General features: G+C 61.1%; 1 protein-coding gene across 5 annotated transcripts in view; it reads right to left on the minus strand.

The window, feature by feature from the left end:
- Positions 1 to 3,378: 3,378 nt before the first annotated feature.
- Positions 3,379 to 17,514, minus strand: part of LOC132388592 (NACHT, LRR and PYD domains-containing protein 12-like) — a 52,628-nt gene continuing 38,492 nt past the window's right edge. For 2 of the 5 annotated variants that reach the window (XM_059960962.1, XM_059960966.1), the window contains 6 exons: positions 5,983 to 6,069; positions 5,657 to 5,827; positions 5,331 to 5,501; positions 4,971 to 5,141; positions 4,648 to 4,815; positions 3,379 to 4,483 (listed from right to left, as the gene is read on the minus strand). In XM_059960962.1, coding sequence (XP_059816945.1) covers positions 4,396 to 4,483; positions 4,648 to 4,815; positions 4,971 to 5,141; positions 5,331 to 5,501; positions 5,657 to 5,827; positions 5,983 to 6,069 — 856 coding nt within the window. In that variant the 3' untranslated portion in view covers positions 3,379 to 4,395. The remainder of the gene's footprint in view (positions 4,484 to 4,647; positions 4,816 to 4,970; positions 5,142 to 5,330; positions 5,502 to 5,656; positions 5,828 to 5,982; positions 6,070 to 17,514) is intronic. The other 3 variants (XM_059960963.1, XM_059960965.1, XM_059960967.1) reach the window with 3 other exon arrangements.

Raw genomic sequence — 17,514 nt, forward strand, 5'->3', positions numbered from 1 at the left:
CTGAAGGGAGCGCTACGGCGGGGCGACTGGTACAAGACGAAGGAGATCCTGCTGAAGGGGGCGGACTGGATCCTCGGGGAGGTGAAGACGTCCGGGCTGAGGGGTCAGGGAGGGGCCGGGTTTCCGACCGTCATGAGGTGGGGCTTCATGAACAAGCCTTCAGATGGCAGGTGAGGAGGGAGCTTCACTCTGTGTCTGAACCCGGGAGTGTGTGATCGGACGGTGTGGAGGGAGATTCACTCTGTGTCTGACCCTGGGAGTGTGTGATGGGACGGTGTGGAGGGAGATTCACTCTGTGTCTGACCCCGGGATTGTGTGATGGGACGGTGTGGAGGGAGATTCACTCTGTGTCTGACCCCGGGAGTGTGTGTTCGGACGGTGTGGAGGGAGATTCACTCTGTGTCTGACCCTGGGAGTGTGTGATGGGACGGTGTGGAGGGAGATTCACTCTGTGTCTGACCCCGGGTGTGTGTGATGGGATGGTGTGGAGGGAGATTCACTCTGTGTCTGACCCCGGGATTGTGTGATGGGACGGTGTGGAGGGAGATTCACTCTGTGTCTGACACCGGGAGTGTCTGATGGGACGGTGTGGAGGGCGATTCGCTCTGCGTCTGACCCCGGGTGTGTGTGATGGGATGGTGTGGAGGGAGATTCACTCTGTGTCTGAACCCGGGATTGTGTGATGGGACGGTGTGGAGGGAGATTCACTCTGTGTCTGACCCCGGGAGTGTGTGATGGGACGGTGTGGAGGGAGCTTCACTCTGTGTCTGACCCCGGGAGTGTGTGATCGGACGGTGTGGAGGGAGCTTCACTCTGTGTCTGACCCCGGGAGTGTGTGATGGGACGGTGTGGAGGGAGATTCACTCTGTGTCTGACACCGGGAGTGTCTGATGAGACGGTGTGTAGGGCGATTCGCTCTGCGTCTGACCCCGGGTGTGTGTGATGGGATGGTGTGGAGGGAGATTCACTCTGTGTCTGATGCTGGGAGTGTGTGATGGGACGGTGTGGAGAGAGATTCACTATGTGTCTGACCCCGAGAGTGTGTGATGGGACAGTGCGGAGGGAGAGTCACTCTGCGTCTGACCCCGGGAGTGTGCGATGGGACGGTGTGGAGGGAGATTCACTCTGTGTCTGACCCCGGGAGTGTGTGAGGGGACGGTGTGGTGGGAGATTCACTCTGTGTCTGACCCCGGGAGAGTGTGATGGGATGGTGTGGAGGGAGATTAACTCTGTGTCTGACCCCGGAAGTGAGTGATGGGATGGTGTAAAGGGAGATTCACTCAGTGTCTGACCCCGGGAGTGTGTGATGGGATGGTGTGGAGGGAGATTCACTCTGTGTCTGACCCCGGGAGTGTGTGAGGGGACGGTGTGGTGGGAGATTCACTCTGTGTCTGACCCCGGGAGAGTGTGATGGGATGGTGTGGAGGGAGATTAACTCTGTGTCTGACCCCGGAAGTGAGTGATGGGATGGTGTAAAGGGAGATTCACTCTGTGTCTGACCCCGGGAGTGTGTGATGGGATGGTGTGGAGGGAGATTCACTCTGTGTCTGACCCCGGGAGTGTGTGATGGGATGGTGTGGAGGGAGATTCACTCTGTGTCTGACCCCGGGAGTGTGTGATTGGACGGTGTAAAGGGAGTTTCACTCTGTGTCTGACCCCGAGAGAGTGTGATGGGACGGTGTGGAGGGAGATTCACTCTGTGTCTGACCCCAGGAGTGTGTGAGGGGACGGTGTGGTGGGAGATTCACTCTGTGTCTGACCCCGGGAGAGTGTGATGGGATGGTGTGGAGGGAGATTAACTCTGTGTCTGACCCCGGGAGTGTGTGATGGGATGGTGTAAAAGGAGATTCACTCTGTGTCTGACCCCGGGAGTGTGTGATGGGATGGTGTGGAGGGAGATTCACTCTGTGTCTGACCCCGGGAGTGTGTGATGGGATGGGGTGGAGGGAGATTCACTCTGTGTCTGATCCCGGGAGTGTGTGAGGGGACGGTGTGGAGTGAGTTTCCCTCTGTGTCTGACCCCGGGAGAGTGTGATGGGATGGTGTGGAGGGAGATTCACTCTGTGTCTGACCCCGGGAGTGTGTGATGGGATGGTGTGGAGGGAGATTCACTCTGTGTCTGACCCCGGGAGTGTGTGAGGGGACGGTGTGGAGTGAGATTCACTCTGTGTCTGACCCCGGGAGTGTGTGATGGGACGGTGTGGAGGGAGATTCACTCTGAGTCTGACCCCGGGAGAGTGTGATGGGACGGTGTGGAGGGAGATTCATTCTCTGTCTGACCCCGGGAGTGTGCGATGGGACGGTGCAGAGGGAGATTCACCCTGTGTCTGACCCCGGGATTGTTTGATGGAACGGTGTGGAGGGAGACTCACTCTGTGTCTGACCCCGGGAGAGTGTGATGGGACGGTGTGGAGGGAGATTCACTCTCTGTCTGACCCCGGGAGTGTGTGATTGGACGGTGCGGAGGGAGATTCACTCTGTCTGACCCCGGGAGTGTGTGATGGGACGGTGTGGAGGGAGATTCACTCTGTGTCAGACCCCGGGAGTGTGTGATGGGACGGTGTGGAGGGAGATTCACTCTGAGTCTGTCCCCGGGAGAGTGTGATGGGACGGTGTGGAGGGAGATTCACTCTCTTTCTGACCCCGGGATTGTGTGATGGGACGGTGCGGAGGGAGATTCACTCTGTGTCTGACCCCGGAATTGTTTGATGGGACGGTGTGGAGGGAGATTCACTCTGAGTCTGACCCCGGGAGAGTGTGATGGGACGGTGTGGAGGGAGATTCACTCTGAGTCTGACCCCGGGAGAGTGTGATGGGACGGTGTGGAGGGATATTCACTCTGTGTCAGACCCCGGGAGTGTGTGATGGGACGGTGAGGAGGGTGATTCACTCTGTGTCTGACCCCGGGAGTGTGTGACGGGACGGTGTGGAGGGAGATTCACTCTGAGTCTGACCCCGGGAGAGTGTGATGGGACGGTGTGGAGGGAGATTCACTCTGTGTCAGACCCCGGGAGTGTGTGATGGGACGGTGTGGAGGGAGATTCACTCTGTGTCTGACACCGGGAGTGTCTGATGGGACGGTGTGGAGGGAGATTCACTCTGTGTCTGACGCCGGTTTTCCACCCCCTTCAGTCTCTTACTCGGGACCTCAGTGGATTCACGTCGATTTTAACTGCGGGGGTCAATTTGCCAGAAATGGGCTTTGGTGGAGATGAGATCCGGGGCTCCAAGACTCTGCTTGTCCAACCTCCCTCAGCCTGGAGCTGAGACGCTACTGTGTCAGTGTGAGGAGCTCCGACCCACTGTTGCAGTGCACAGGGTGTGGAGGGCAATAGAAACTTCAAATAAAACTCGAGTCCGACAAAAGACAGGAAGATAGTGGTTTATTGATTTTTATGAGAAATATCAATGAAACAATGTGTGAGCTGCTAACGTGCGGTAATAAATAATCTGCTGACAGTCACACACAATTAACTGACCGGCGACAAGGGGTGACCGGTTGAATAATAACCAGTCCCGTTTCTCACCGTCACTCTGCATCGGGGAACTGATTATAAAATTATAAAACTGATTATAAAATCACACTTCGGGGCCGTGACCGGGATCGCTGCAGATCCAGGGTCACTGCCGAGGGATTTGTCCATTTAACATCATTATATCGGCCAGGCTGCCGAATCCTCCGTCCTCAGCAAAGGGGGCAAAAGGATTCTCTCCCGGGATCATCCCCCCCACCCCGGGACACCGGTGTCCCAGACTGAGCCCCGGACCCCGGGCTCTTCCTGTCCGGGTAATTCCCCGGGGAGTCACGTGGGGAGTCTCCTCCACGCACTTCCGGCGGATGCTGCCTCGCCGGACAGCAGGCGGAAACACGTCACTGCGGGACCGCTGCGAGCGACGCACACAGCGCGAGGCCCGAGCCGGTTCCGTTAAAACCATTGGGAATCAGTCCCGGCGCGCGGCCGTTAAAGGTAAGGGCGGGAGTTAAAGGGGAGGGCGGGGAGTCGGCCAAATGTCCCCAACCCACAGATCCACCATCAGTCCGGGTCTGGGTTCCTGTAGAGATCTCAGTTCCTTCATCCCGGTCTCACTGAACCGATTCCCCACATTCAGATGTTCACAGATCCACCATCAGTCCGGGTCTGGGTTCCTGTAGAGATCTCAGTTCCTTCATCCCGGTCTCACTGAACCGATTCCCCACATTCAGATGTTCACAGATCCACCATCAGTCCGGGTCTGGGTTCCTGTAGAGATCTCAGTTCCTTCATCCCGGTCTCACTGAACCGATTCTCCACATTCAGATGTTCACAGATCCACCATCAGTCCGGGTCTGGGTTCCTGTAGAGATCTCAGTTCCTTCTCCCGGTCTCACTGAACCGATTCCCCACATTCAGATGTTCACAGATCTACTCTCAGTCCGGGTCTGACTCCCTGTAGAGATCTCAGTTCCTTCATCCCGGTCTCACTGAACCGATTCATACCCAGCCTGAAACAGATGGGAGAATAAAGATGAAATAAACAGATCACACAACAGTGTCAGTAACAGGGGACCGGGGTTAATGTTTCAACAACACTCACAGACAAATATCACCAGAAAACCCGCGGATCCGCTGACATTTTATCACATTGAACATTAACACAAACACTCACCGGATCCGCTCCAGACTCGGGAGGGTCAGTATGAGGCGGCGGAGAGCGGGGACAGATCGGTCTGTCAGAGAGTTTGATCTCAGGTCCAGATCCGTCAGTGATGGTTTTGTACTGAGAGCGGAGACGAGATCCTCGGCACCAGAATCTGTGAGACCGACACGGTTCAACCTGGAGATGAGAGAGAGTGAGGGTGAAGGACACAGAGAGACAGGAGACGGTACAAATCCCCAGTGTTTATCAGTAACACAATTACTGATCACATTAATGTTCAGTGTCAGACACCCAGTGACTGTAAACACAATCCCCCACAGTCTGGTACTTACCCCAGTCTCTGTATTTTACACTCCGGGTTCCTCAGAGCCGCAGACACCAGTTTCACTCCTGAATCTCCCAGTTTATTACCACTTAGGTTCAGCCCCGTCAGTGATGGGTTTGTACTGAGACCGGAGACGAGATCCTCGGCACCAGAATCTGTGAGACCGACATTGTACAGCCTGGAGATGAGAGAGAGTGAGGGTGAAGGACAGAGAGAGAGAGAGAGTGAGGGTGAAGGACAGAGAGAGAGAGACAGGAGACGGTACAAATCCCCAGTGTTTATCAGTAACACCATTACTGATCACATTGATGTTCAGTGTCAGACACCCAGTGACTGTAAACACAATCTCCCACAGTCTGGTACTTACTCCAGTCTCTGTATTTTACACTCCGGGTTCCTCAGAGCCGCAGACACCAGTTTCACACCTGAATCTCCCAGTTTATTTTCACTCAGGTTCAGCCCCGTCAGTGATGGTTTTGTACTGAGAGCGGAGACGAGATCCTCGGCACCAGAATCTGTGAGACCGACTTTGTACAGCCTGGATATGAGAGAGAGTGAGGGTGAAGGACACATAGAGACAGGAGACGGTACAAATCCCCAGTGTTTATCAGTAACACAATTACTGATCACATTAATGTTCAGTGTCAGACACCCAGTGACTGTAAACACAATCTCCCACAGTCTGGTACTTACCACAGTGTCTGTATTTTACACTCAGGGTTCCTCAGAGCCGCAGACACCAGTTTCACTCCTGAATCTCCCAGTTTATTAAAACTCAGGTCCAGATCCGTCAGTGATGGTTTTGTATTGAGAACGGAGGCGAGATCCTCGACACCAGAATCTGTGAGACCGACATTCCCCAGCCTGGAGATGAGAGAGAGTGAGGGTGAAGGACACAGAGAAACAGGAGATGGTACAAATCCCCAGTGTTTATCAGTAACACAATTACTGATCACATTAATGTTCAGTGTCAGACACCCAGTGACTGTAAACACAATCTCCCACAGTCTGGTACTTACCACAGTCTCTGTATTTTACACTCCGGGTTCCTCAGAGCCGCAGACACCAGTTTCACTCCTGAATCCCCCAGTTTATTATCGTTCAGGCTAAACACAAACAGACAAATTGATGAACATTGTGATTAAAATCGTCCGTCTGAGGGCATTTCTCTCACCCGGATATTTCAGGGAACATTAAACCCTTCAGTAATTCACTGATCGTAGATCCCATCACTGTCAATGTCCCTCACTGCCCAGCTCCAATGAATTCACCGAATGTCAGTAATTTCGTCTGTCGGTGTGACCCTGTAAACTCCACATATTCTCTCTCATTCCCGAATGGTTAGAAAAGTGTTCCTGACGTGAGACAGTCGGAAAGGGCAGGTGTGAAGGGGAGAAGTCAAACAGTGAGGAAGATTTGAGAATCGGGAAATGTCGATGGGAGATGGAGGAAGAGACATCACCTAAGGTAAAGGATGGAAAGACACAGAAGGAAGCGGATGTGGAAGAAAGATCCCAGTAGAGGAGGGGGATGAGGAAGAGAAATCCCACAAGAGGAAGGGGGATGGGTCAGAGAGATCCCACACGAGGAAGGGGGATGAGGAAGAGAAATCCCACAGGAGGAAGGGGCACGGGGGAGGGAGATACCACAGGAGGAAGGGGGATAGGTCAGAGAGATCCCACAGGAGAAAGGGGGACGGGGGAGGGGGATCCCACAGGGGGAAGGGGGACGGGGCAGAGATCCCACAGGAGAAAGGGGAACGGGGTAGAGGGATCCCACAGGAGGAAGGGGGACGGGGGAGGGGGATCCCACAGGGGGAAGGGGGACGGGGCAGAGAGATCCCACAGGAGAAAGGGGAACGGGGTAGAGGGATCCCACAGGAGAAAGGGGGACGGGGGAGGGAGATACAACAGGAGGAAGGGGGACGGGGGAGGGGGATCCCACAGGAGGAAGGGGGACGGGGGAGGGAGATACCACAGGAGAAAGGGGGACGCGGGAGGTAGATCCGACGAGGAAGGGTTTCGGGGGAGGGTGATCCCACAGGAGGACGGGGGAGAGGGATCCCACAGGGTGGAAGGGGGACGGGGAGAGGGATCCCAAAGGAAAAAGGGGCACGGGGGAGGAAGTTGCCACAAGAGGAAGGGGGACGGGGGAGGGGGATCCCACAGGTGGACGGGAGACAGGGCAGAGAGATCCCACACGAGGAAGGGGGACGGGGAAGAGAGATCCCACAGGAGGAAGGGGGACTGGGAAGAGAGATCCCTAAGGAGGAAGGGGGACGGGGGAGGGTGATCCCACTGGAGGAAGGGGGGCGGGGGAGAGGGATCCCACAGGGGGGTAGGTGGACGGGGAAGGGGATCCCACACGGTGGAAGGGGGAGGCGGGAGGGAGAACCCACAGGGAGGAAGAGGGACGGGGGAGCAGGATCCCACAGGGGGAAGGGGGACTGTGGAGCGGGATTCCACAGGGGTGAAGGGGGACACGGGAGGGAGAACCCACAGGGGGGAAGGGGGACGGGGATCCCAAAATGTGGAAGGGGGAAGGGGAGGGGGATCCCACAGGGGGGAAGGTGGACGGCGGAGGGGGATCCCACACGGGGGAAGTGGGACGGGACAGAGAGATCCCACAGGAAGAAGGGGGACTGGGAAGAGAGATCCCACAGGGGGAAGGGGGACTGGGGAGAGGGATCCCACTGGGGGAAGGGGGACGGGGGAGAGGGATCCCACAGGAGGAAGTGGGACAGGGGAGGGAGATACCACAGGAGGAAGGGGGACGGGGGAGGGGGATCCCACAGGGGGAAGGGGGACGGGGCAGAGAGATCCCACAGGAGAAAGGGAAACGGGGGAGGGAGATACCACAGGAGGAAGGGGGACGGGGGAGGGGGATCCCACAGGAGGACGGGGGAGAGGGATCCCACAGGGTGGAAGGGGGAAGGGGAGAGGGATCGCAAAGGAAAAAGGGGCACGGGGGAGGAAGTTGCCACAAGAGGAAGGGGGACGGGGGAGGGGGATCCCACCGGTGGACGGGAGACAGGGCAGAGATATCCCACACGAGGAAGGGGGACGGGGAGGAGTGATCCCACAGGAGGAAGGGGGACTGGGAAGAGAGATCCCTAAGGAGAAGGGGGACGGGGGAGGGTGATCCCACTGGAGGAAGGGGGGCGGGGGAGAGGGATCCCACAGGGGGCTTGGTGGACGGGGAAGGGGATCCCACACGGTGGAAGGGGGAGGCGGGAGGGAGAACCCACAGGGAGGAAGAGGGACGGGGGAGCAGGATCCCACAGGGGGAAGGGGGACTGTGGAGAGGGATTCCACAGGGGTGAAGGGGGACACGGGAGGGAGATCCCACAGGGGGGGAAGGGGGACGGGGATCCCAAAATGTGGAAGGGGGAAGGGGAGGGGGATCCCACAGGGGGGAAGGTGGACGGGGGAGGGGGATCCCACACGGGGGAAGTGGGACGGGGCAGAGAGATCCCACAGGAGGAAGGGGGACTGGGAAGAGAGATCCCACGGGGGAGAGGGATCCCAAAGGGTGAAGGGGGACGGGGGAGAGGGATCACACAGGAGGAAGTGGGACGGGGGAGTGAGAACCCACAGGTGGACGGGGGACAGGGCAGAGAGATCCCACTGGAGGAAGGGGGACGTGGGAGGGCGATCCCACAGGTGAACAGGGGGCTCGGGGGTCAGATCCCACAGAGGGCTGGGGGACGGCGGAGAGGGATCCCAGTGGGGGGAGGGGGACACTGGGGGGAGATCCCACAGGGGGGAAGGGGGACAGGGATCCCAAAAGGGGGAAGGGGAGGGGGATCCTACATGGGGGAAGGGGGACGGGGCAGAGAGATCCCACAGGAGGTTGGGGGACGGGGACAAGAGATCCCACAGCAGGTTGGGAGACGGGGACGAGAGATCCCACGGTAGGAACGGAGACGGGGCAGAGAGATCCCACAGGAGGATGAGTGACGGGGCAGAGAGATCCCACAGGATGTTGGGGGACGGGGACGATAGATCCCACAGGAGAATGGGGGACGGGGAAGAGAGATCCCACGGTAGGAAGGGGGATGTGGCAGAGAGATATCACAGGAGGAAGGGGGACAAGGGTGTCAGATCCCAAAGGGGGAAGGTGGACGTGGCAGAGAGATCCAACAGGTGGACGGATGACGGGGCAGAGAGATCCCACAGGAAGAAGGGGGACGTGGGAGGGAGATCCCACAGGGGGAATGAGGACGGTAGAGAGGGATCCCACAGGGGGGAAGGGGACGGGGGAGAGAGATCCCACAGGGCGGAAGGGGACGGGGGAGCGAGATCCCACAAGGGTGAAGGGGGACACGGGAGGGAGATCCCACAGGGGGGAAGGTGGACGGGAGAATGAGATCCCACAGGGGGAAGGGGAGAGTGGAGAGGGATCCCACAGGGGTGAAGAGGGACGCGGGAGGGAGATTCCACTGGGGGGAAGGGGGTCCCAAAAGCGGGAAGTGAGATGGGGAAGAGTGATCCCACAGGGGTGAAGGGGGACGGGGGAGGTAGATCCGACAGGAGGAAGGGGGACGGAGCAGAGAGATCCCACAGGAAGGGGGATGGGGGAGGGATTTACCACAGGAGGAAGGGGGACGGGGGGTGAGATACCACAGGAGGAAGGGGGACGGGGGAGGGTGATCCCACAGGAGGACGGGGGAGAGGGATCCCACAGGGTGGAAGGGGGACGGGGAGAGGGATCCCAAAGGAAAAAGGGGCACGGGGGAGGAAGTTGCCACAAGAGGAAGGGGGACGGGGGAGGGGGATCCCACAGGTGGACGGGAGACAGGGCAGAGAGATCCCACACGAGGAAGGGGGACGGGGAAGAGAGATCCCACAGGAGGAAGGGGGACTGAGAAGAGAGATCCCTAAGGAGGAAGGGGGACGGGGGAGGGTGATCCCACTGGAGGAAGGGGGGCGGGGGAGAGGGATCCCACAGGGGGGTAGGTGGACGGGGAAGGGGATCCCACAGGGGTGAAGGGGGACACGGGAGGGAGAACCCACAGGGGGGAAGGGGGACGGCGGAGGGGGATCCCACACGGGGGAATTGGGACGGGGCAGAGAGATCCCACAGGAGGAAGGGGGACTGGGAAGAGAGATCCCACAGGGGGAAGGGGGACGGGGGAGAGGGATCCCACTGGGGGAAGGGGGACGGGGGAGAGGGATCCCACAGGACAAAGTGGGACAGGGGAGGGAGATACCACAGGAGGAAGGGGGACGGGGGAGGGGGATCCCACAGGGGGAAGGGGGACGGGGCAGAGAGATCCCACAGGAGAAAGGGAAACGGGGGAGGGAGATACCACAGGGAGGAAGAGGGACGGGGGAGCAGGATCCCACAGGGGGAAGGGGGACTGTGGAGAGGGATTCCACAGGGGTGAAGGGGGACACGGGAGGGAGATCCCACAGGGGGGGAAGGGGGACGGGGATCCCAAAATGTGGAAGGGGGAAGGGGAGGGGGATCCCACAGGGGGGAAGGTGGACGGGGGAGGGGGATCCCACACGGGGGAAGTGGGACGGGGCAGAGAGATCCCACAGGAGGAAGGGGGACTGGGAAGAGAGATCCCACAGGGGGGACGGGGGAGAGGGATCCCAAAGGGGGAAGGGGGACGGGGGAGAGGGATCACACAGGAGGAAGTGGGACGGGGGATTGAGAACCCACAGGTGGACGGGGGACAGGGCAGAGAGATCCCACTGGAGGAAGGGGGACGTGGGAGGGCGATCCCACAGGTGAACAGGGGGCTCGGGGGTCAGATCCCACAGAGGGCTGGGGGACGGTGGAGAGGGATCCCAGTGGGGGGAGGGGGAGGCGGGAGGTAGAACCCACAGGGGGAAGGGGGACGTTGGAGAGGGATTCCACAGGGGTGAAGGGGGACACTGGGGGGAGATCCCACAGGGGGGAAGGGGGACAGGGATCCCAAAAGGGGGAAGGGGAGGGGGATCCTACATGGGGGAAGGGGGACGGGGCAGAGAGATCCCACAGGAGGAAGGGGGACTGGGAAGAGAGATCCCACGGGGGAGAGGGATCCCAAAGGGTGAAGGGGGACGGGGGAGAGGGATCACACAGGAGGAAGTGGGACGGGGGAGTGAGAACCCACAGGTGGACGGGGGACAGGGCAGAGAGATCCCACTGGAGGAAGGGGGACGTGGGAGGGCGATCCCACAGGTGAACAGGGGGCTCGGGGGTCAGATCCCACAGAGGGCTGGGGGACGGCGGAGAGGGATCCCAGTGGGGGGAGGGGGACACTGGGGGGAGATCCCACAGGGGGGAAGGGGGACAGGGATCCCAAAAGGGGGAAGGGGAGGGGGATCCTACATGGGGGAAGGGGGACGGGGCAGAGAGATCCCACAGGAGGTTGGGGGACGGGGACAAGAGATCCCACAGCAGGTTGGGAGACGGGGACGAGAGATCCCACGGTAGGAACGGAGACGGGGCAGAGAGATCCCACAGGAGGATGAGTGACGGGGCAGAGAGATCCCACAGGATGTTGGGGGACGGGGACGATAGATCCCACAGGAGAATGGGGGACGGGGAAGAGAGATCCCACGGTAGGAAGGGGGATGTGGCAGAGAGATATCACAGGAGGAAGGGGGACAAGGGTGTCAGATCCCAAAGGGGGAAGGTGGACGTGGCAGAGAGATCCAACAGGTGGACGGATGACGGGGCAGAGAGATCCCACAGGAAGAAGGGGGACGTGGGAGGGAGATCCCACAGGGGGAATGAGGACGGTAGAGAGGGATCCCACAGGGGGGAAGGGGACGGGGGAGAGAGATCCCACAGGGCGGAAGGGGACGGGGGAGCGAGATCCCACAAGGGTGAAGGGGGACACGGGAGGGAGATCCCACAGGGGGGAAGGTGGACGGGAGAATGAGATCCCACAGGGGGAAGGGGAGAGTGGAGAGGGATCCCACAGGGGTGAAGAGGGACGCGGGAGGGAGATTCCACTGGGGGGAAGGGGGTCCCAAAAGCGGGAAGTGAGATGGGGAAGAGTGATCCCACAGGGGTGAAGGGGGACGGGGGAGGTAGATCCGACAGGAGGAAGGGGGACGGAGCAGAGAGATCCCACAGGAAGGGGGATGGGGGAGGGATTTACCACAGGAGGAAGGGGGACGGGGGGGGGTGAGATACCACAGGAGAAAGGGGGACGGGGGAGGGGGATCCCACAGGAGGAAGGGGGACGGGGGAGGGAGATACCACAGGAGGAAGGGCACGGGGGAGGAAGTTGCCACAAGAGGAAGGGGGACGGGGAAGAGAGATCCCACAGGAGGAAGGGGGACTGAGAAGAGAGATCCCTAAGGAGGAAGGGTGACGGGGGAGGGTGATCCCACTGGAGGAAGGGGGGCGGGGGAGAGGGATCCCACAGGGGGGTTGGTGGACGGGGAAGGGGATCCCACACGGTGGAAGGGGGAGGCGGGAGGGAGAACCCACAGGGAGGAAGAGGGACGGGGGAGCAGGATCCCACAGGGGGAAGGGGGACACGGGAGGGAGATCCCACAGGGGGGGAAGGGGGACGGGGATCCCAAAATGTGGAAGGGGGAAGGGGAGGGGGATCCCACAGGGGGGAAGGTGGACGGGGGAGGGGGATCCCACACGGGGGAAGTGGGACGGGGCAGAGAGATCCCACAGGAGGAAGGGGGACTGGGAAGAGAGATCCCACAGGGGGGACGGGGGAGAGGGATCCCAAAGGGTGAAGGGGGACGGGGGAGAGGGATCACACAGGAGGAAGTGGGACGGGGGAGTGAGAACCCACAGGTGGACGGGGGACAGGGCAGAGAGATCCCACTGGAGGAAGGGGGACGTGGGAGGGCGATCCCACAGGTGAACAGGGGGCTCGGGGGTCAGATCCCACAGGGGGAAGGGGGACGTTGGAGAGGGATTCCACAGGGGTGAAGGGGGACACTGGGGGGAGATCCCACAGGGGGGAAGGGGGACAGGGATCCCAAAAGGGGGAAGGGGAGGGGGATCCTACATGGGGGAAGGGGGACGGGGCAGAGAGATCCCACAGGAGGTTGGGGGACGGGGACAAGAGATCCCACAGCAGGTTGGGAGACGGGGACGAGAGATCCCACGGTAGGAACGGAGACGGGGCAGAGAGATCCCACAGGAGGATGGGTGACGGGGCAGAGAGATCCCACAGGATGTTGGGGGACGGGGACGATAGATCCCACAGGAGAATGGGGGATGGGGAAGAGAGATCCCACGGTAGGAAGGGGGATGTGGCAGAGAGATATCACAGGAGGAAGGGGGACAAGGGTGTCAGATCCCAAAAGGGGAAGGGGGACGAGGGAGAGTGATCCCACAGGAGGAAGGGGGATGGGGGAGGAAGATCTCACAGTCGGAAGGGGGACGGGGGATGGAGATCCCACAGGAGGAAGGGGGACACGGGAGTCAGATCCCACACGGGGATGGGGATGGGGGAGGAAGATCTCACAGTCGGAAGGGGGACGGGGGAGGGAGATCCCACAGGAGGAAGGGGGACATGGGAGGACGATCCCACAGGAGGAAGGGGGACACTGGAGTCAGATCCCACACGGGGATTGGGACGGGGGAGAGGGATTCCACATGGGTGAAGGGGGACACAGGAGGGAGATCCCACAGGGGGGAATGGGGAGGCGGGAGGGAGAAACCAGAGGGGGGAAGTGGGACGGGGGAGCAAGATCCCACAGGGGGAAGGGGGACAGTAGAGATGGATTCCACAGGGGTGATTGGGGACGGGGAAGACAAAACGGGAAAGGGGAAAGGGGGAGGAATATCCCACGGGGGGAAGGTGGACGGTGCAGAGAGATCCCACAGGAGGAAGGGGGACGGGGCAGAGAGATCCCACAGGAGGATGTGGGACGGGGGAGCAAGATCCCACAGGGGGAAGGGGGACAGTAGAGATGGATTCAACAGGGGTGATTGGGGACGGGGATCACAAAATGGGAAAGGGGAAAGGGGGAGGGATATCCCACGGGGGGAAGGTGGACGTGGGAGGGGGATCCCACAGGGGGGAAGGGGGACGGGGCAGAGAGATCCCACAGGAGGATTGGGGACGGGGAAGAGAGATCCCACGGTAGGAAGGGGGATGTGGCAGTGAGATATCACAGGAGGAAGGGGGACAGGAGAGGCAGATCCCACAGGGGGTAAGGTGGACGGGGCACGAAGAGCACGCAGGTGGAAAGGGGGAGAGAGATCCCACAGGAGGGAAGGGGGAAAGTGGCAGAGAGATCCCACAGGGGAATGAGGGAGGGGGATCCCACGGGAGTAAAGGGGTCGGGGGTGGGAGATCCCACAGCTGGACGGGGGACGTGGCAGAGAGTTCCCACAGGAGGAAGGGGGACGTGGGAGGGAGATCCCACAGGAGGAAGGGGGACACGGGGTTCAGATCCCACAGGGGGATGGGGGACTGTGGAGAGGGATTCCACAGGGGTGAAGGGGGACACGGGAGGGAGATCCCACAGGGGGGAAGAGGGACGGGATCCGAAAATGGGGAAGGGGGAAGGGGAGGGGGATCCCACAGTGGGGAAGGTGGACGGGGGAGGGGGATCCCACAGCGGGGAAGGGGTACGGGGCAGAGAGATCCCACAGGAAGAAGGGGGACGGTGAAGATAGATCCCACAGGAGGAAGGGAGATGGGGCAGAGAGATCCCACAGGTGGATGTGGGACGGGGATGAGAGATCCCACGGTAGGAATGGGAATGTGGGAGAGAGATCCCACAGGAGAGAAGGGGGACTTTGGTAGGGAGATCCCACAGGAGGGAAGGGGGACGGGGGAGAGGGATCCCACAGGGGGAAGAGGGATGGTGGAAGGGGATCCCACATGGGGGAAGTTGGACGGGGGAGGGGGATCCCACAGGGTGGAAGGGGGACGGGGAAGAGAGATCCCACAGGAGGAAGAGGGACAGGGGAGGGAGATCCCACAGGAGGAAGGGGGACTTTGGTAGGGATATCCCACAGGAGGGAAGGGGGAATGTGGGAGAGAGATCCCACAGGAGGGAAAGGGGTACCGGGGAGGGAGATCCCCCAGGTAGGAAGAGGGACGGGGGAGGGGGATCCCACAGGTGGGAAGGGGGACAGCCGAGGGAGATCCCACAGTTGTGAAGGGAGACGGGTTAGGAAGATCCCACTGGAGGGGTGACCGGGGAGGGAGAGCCCACAGGAGGGAATGGGTACGGGGGAGAGAGTCCCACAGGATGGGATATGGGGGAGAGTGAGCCCCCAGGAGGGAAGGGGCACAGGGGTCAGAGATCCCACAGGGGGGAAGCGGCGCGGGGAAGAGAGATGCCACAGGAGAATGGGGGACGGGGAAGAGATATCCCACGGTAGGAAGGGGGATGTGGCAGTGAGATATCACAGGAGGAAGGGGGACAGGGTAGGCAGATCCCACAGGGGGAAGGGGAACGGGGGAGAGGGATCCCACAGGGGGAAGGGGGACGGGGGAGGGAGATCTCACAGAGGGGAAGGGGGACGGGCGAGAGGGATCCCACAGGAGGAAGGGGGACGGGGGTGTGGGATCCCACAGGAGTAAGGGGGACGGGGGAGGAAGATCCCAAAGGAAAAAGGGGCACGGGGGAGGAAGATCCCACAGGAGGAAGGGCGACGGGGGAGGAAGATCCCACAGGAGGAAGGGGGACGGGGGAGGGAGATCCAACAGGTGGACGGGGGACGGAGCAGAGAGATCCCACAGGAGGAAGTAGGACGTGGGAGGGAGATCCCACAGGGGGGAAAGTGGATGGGGGAGGGGGATCCCACAGGAGGAAGGGGGACGTGGCAGAGAGATCCCACAAGAAGAAGTTGGACGTGGGAGGGAGATCCCTCAGGAGAAAGGGGGACACGGGAGAGATCCCACAGGGGAGAAGGGGGCAGGAGGGAGAACCCACAAGGGGGAAGGGGGACGGGGGAGAGAGATCCCACAGGGGGGAACGGGACGGGGGAGCGAGATCCCACAGGGGGGAAGGGGTATCCCAAAAGGGGGAAGTGAGATGGGGAAGAGTGATCTCACAGGGGGAAAGAGGGACAGGGGAGCAAGATCCCACAGGGGGAAGGGGGACGGTGGAGAGGGATTCCACAGGGGTGAAGGGGGACACGGGAGGGAGATCCCACAGGGGTGAAGGGGGACGGGATCGCAAGTGATCGCAAGGGAGGTTGGTGTACGGGGACGAGAGATTCCACAGGAGAAAGGGGGACGGGACAGAGAAATCCCACAGGAGGATGGGGGACGTGGAAGAGAGATCCCACGGTAGGAGGGGGATGTGGCAGAGAGTTCCCACAGGAGGAAGGGGGACGGGGGAGAGGGGTCCCACAGGGGGGAAGGGGGACGGGTGAGTGGGATACCTCAGGGGGGAAGGGGAACGAGGGAGGTGGGTCCCACAGGGGGAAGGGCGACGGCGCCGAGGGATCCCACAGGGTTAAGAGGGACTGAGCAGAGAGTTCCCGCAGGAGGAAGGGGGGCGGGGGACGAAGATCGCACAGTCGGAAGGGGGACGCGGGAGTCAGATCCCACACGGTGAAGGGGGACGGTGGAGAGGGATCCCACAGGGGGGAAGTGGGAGGCGGGAGGGAGTACACACAGTGGGGAAGTGGGACAGGGGAGCAAGATCCCACAGGGGGAAGGGGGACAGTAGAGAGGGATTCCACAGGGGTGAAGGGGGACGGGGATCACAAAATGGAGAAGGGGGAAGAGGGAGGGGTATCCAACGGGGGGAAGGTGGACGGGGGAGGGGGATCCCACAGGGGGGAAGGGGGACGGGACAGAGAAATCCCACAGGAGGATGGGGGACGGGGAAGTGAGATCCCACGGTAGGAAGGGGGATGTGGCAGAGAGATCCCACAGGAGGAAGGGGGACAGAGAAGAATGCTCCCACAGGGTTGAAGGTGGACGGGGGACGGAGAGCACGCAGGTGAGAAAGGGGAGAGTGATCCCACAGGAGGAAGGGGGACGAGGGAGAGGGGTCCCACAGGGGGAAGGGGGACGGGTGAGTGGGATACCTCAGGGGGGAAGGGGACGAGGGAGATGGGTCCCACAGGAGGAAGGGGGACGCGGGAGTCAGATTCCACACCGCGAAGGGGGGACGGTGGAGGAGAGATCCCACAGGGGGAAGGGGGACAGTAGAGAGGGATTCCACAGGGGTGAAGGGGGACGGGTATCCCTAAATGGGGAAGGGGGAAGGGGGAGGGGTATCCAACGGGGGAAGGTGGACGGGGGAGGGGGATCCCACAGGGGGGAAGGGGGACGGGACAGAGAAATCCCACAGGAGGATGGGGGACGGGGAAGTGAGATCCCATGGTAGGAAGGGGATGTGGCAGAGAGATCCCACAGGAGGAAGGGGGACAGGGGAGGCAGATCCCACAGGGGAAGGGGGACGGGGGACGGAGAGCACGCAGGTGGGAAGGGGGAGAGAGATCCCACTGGAGGAAGGGGGACGGGGGAGGGAGATCCCACAGGAGGAAGGGGGACAGGGGAGGCAGATCCCACAGGGGAAGGGGGACGGGGGACGGAGAGCACGCAGGTGGGAAGGGGGAGAGAGATCCCACTGGAGGAAGGGGGACGAGGGAGAGTGATC

The sequence above is a fragment of the Hypanus sabinus genome, unplaced genomic scaffold (assembly GCF_030144855.1).
Source record: "Hypanus sabinus isolate sHypSab1 unplaced genomic scaffold, sHypSab1.hap1 scaffold_358, whole genome shotgun sequence".
Classification (NCBI taxonomy): domain Eukaryota; kingdom Metazoa; phylum Chordata; class Chondrichthyes; order Myliobatiformes; family Dasyatidae; genus Hypanus; species Hypanus sabinus.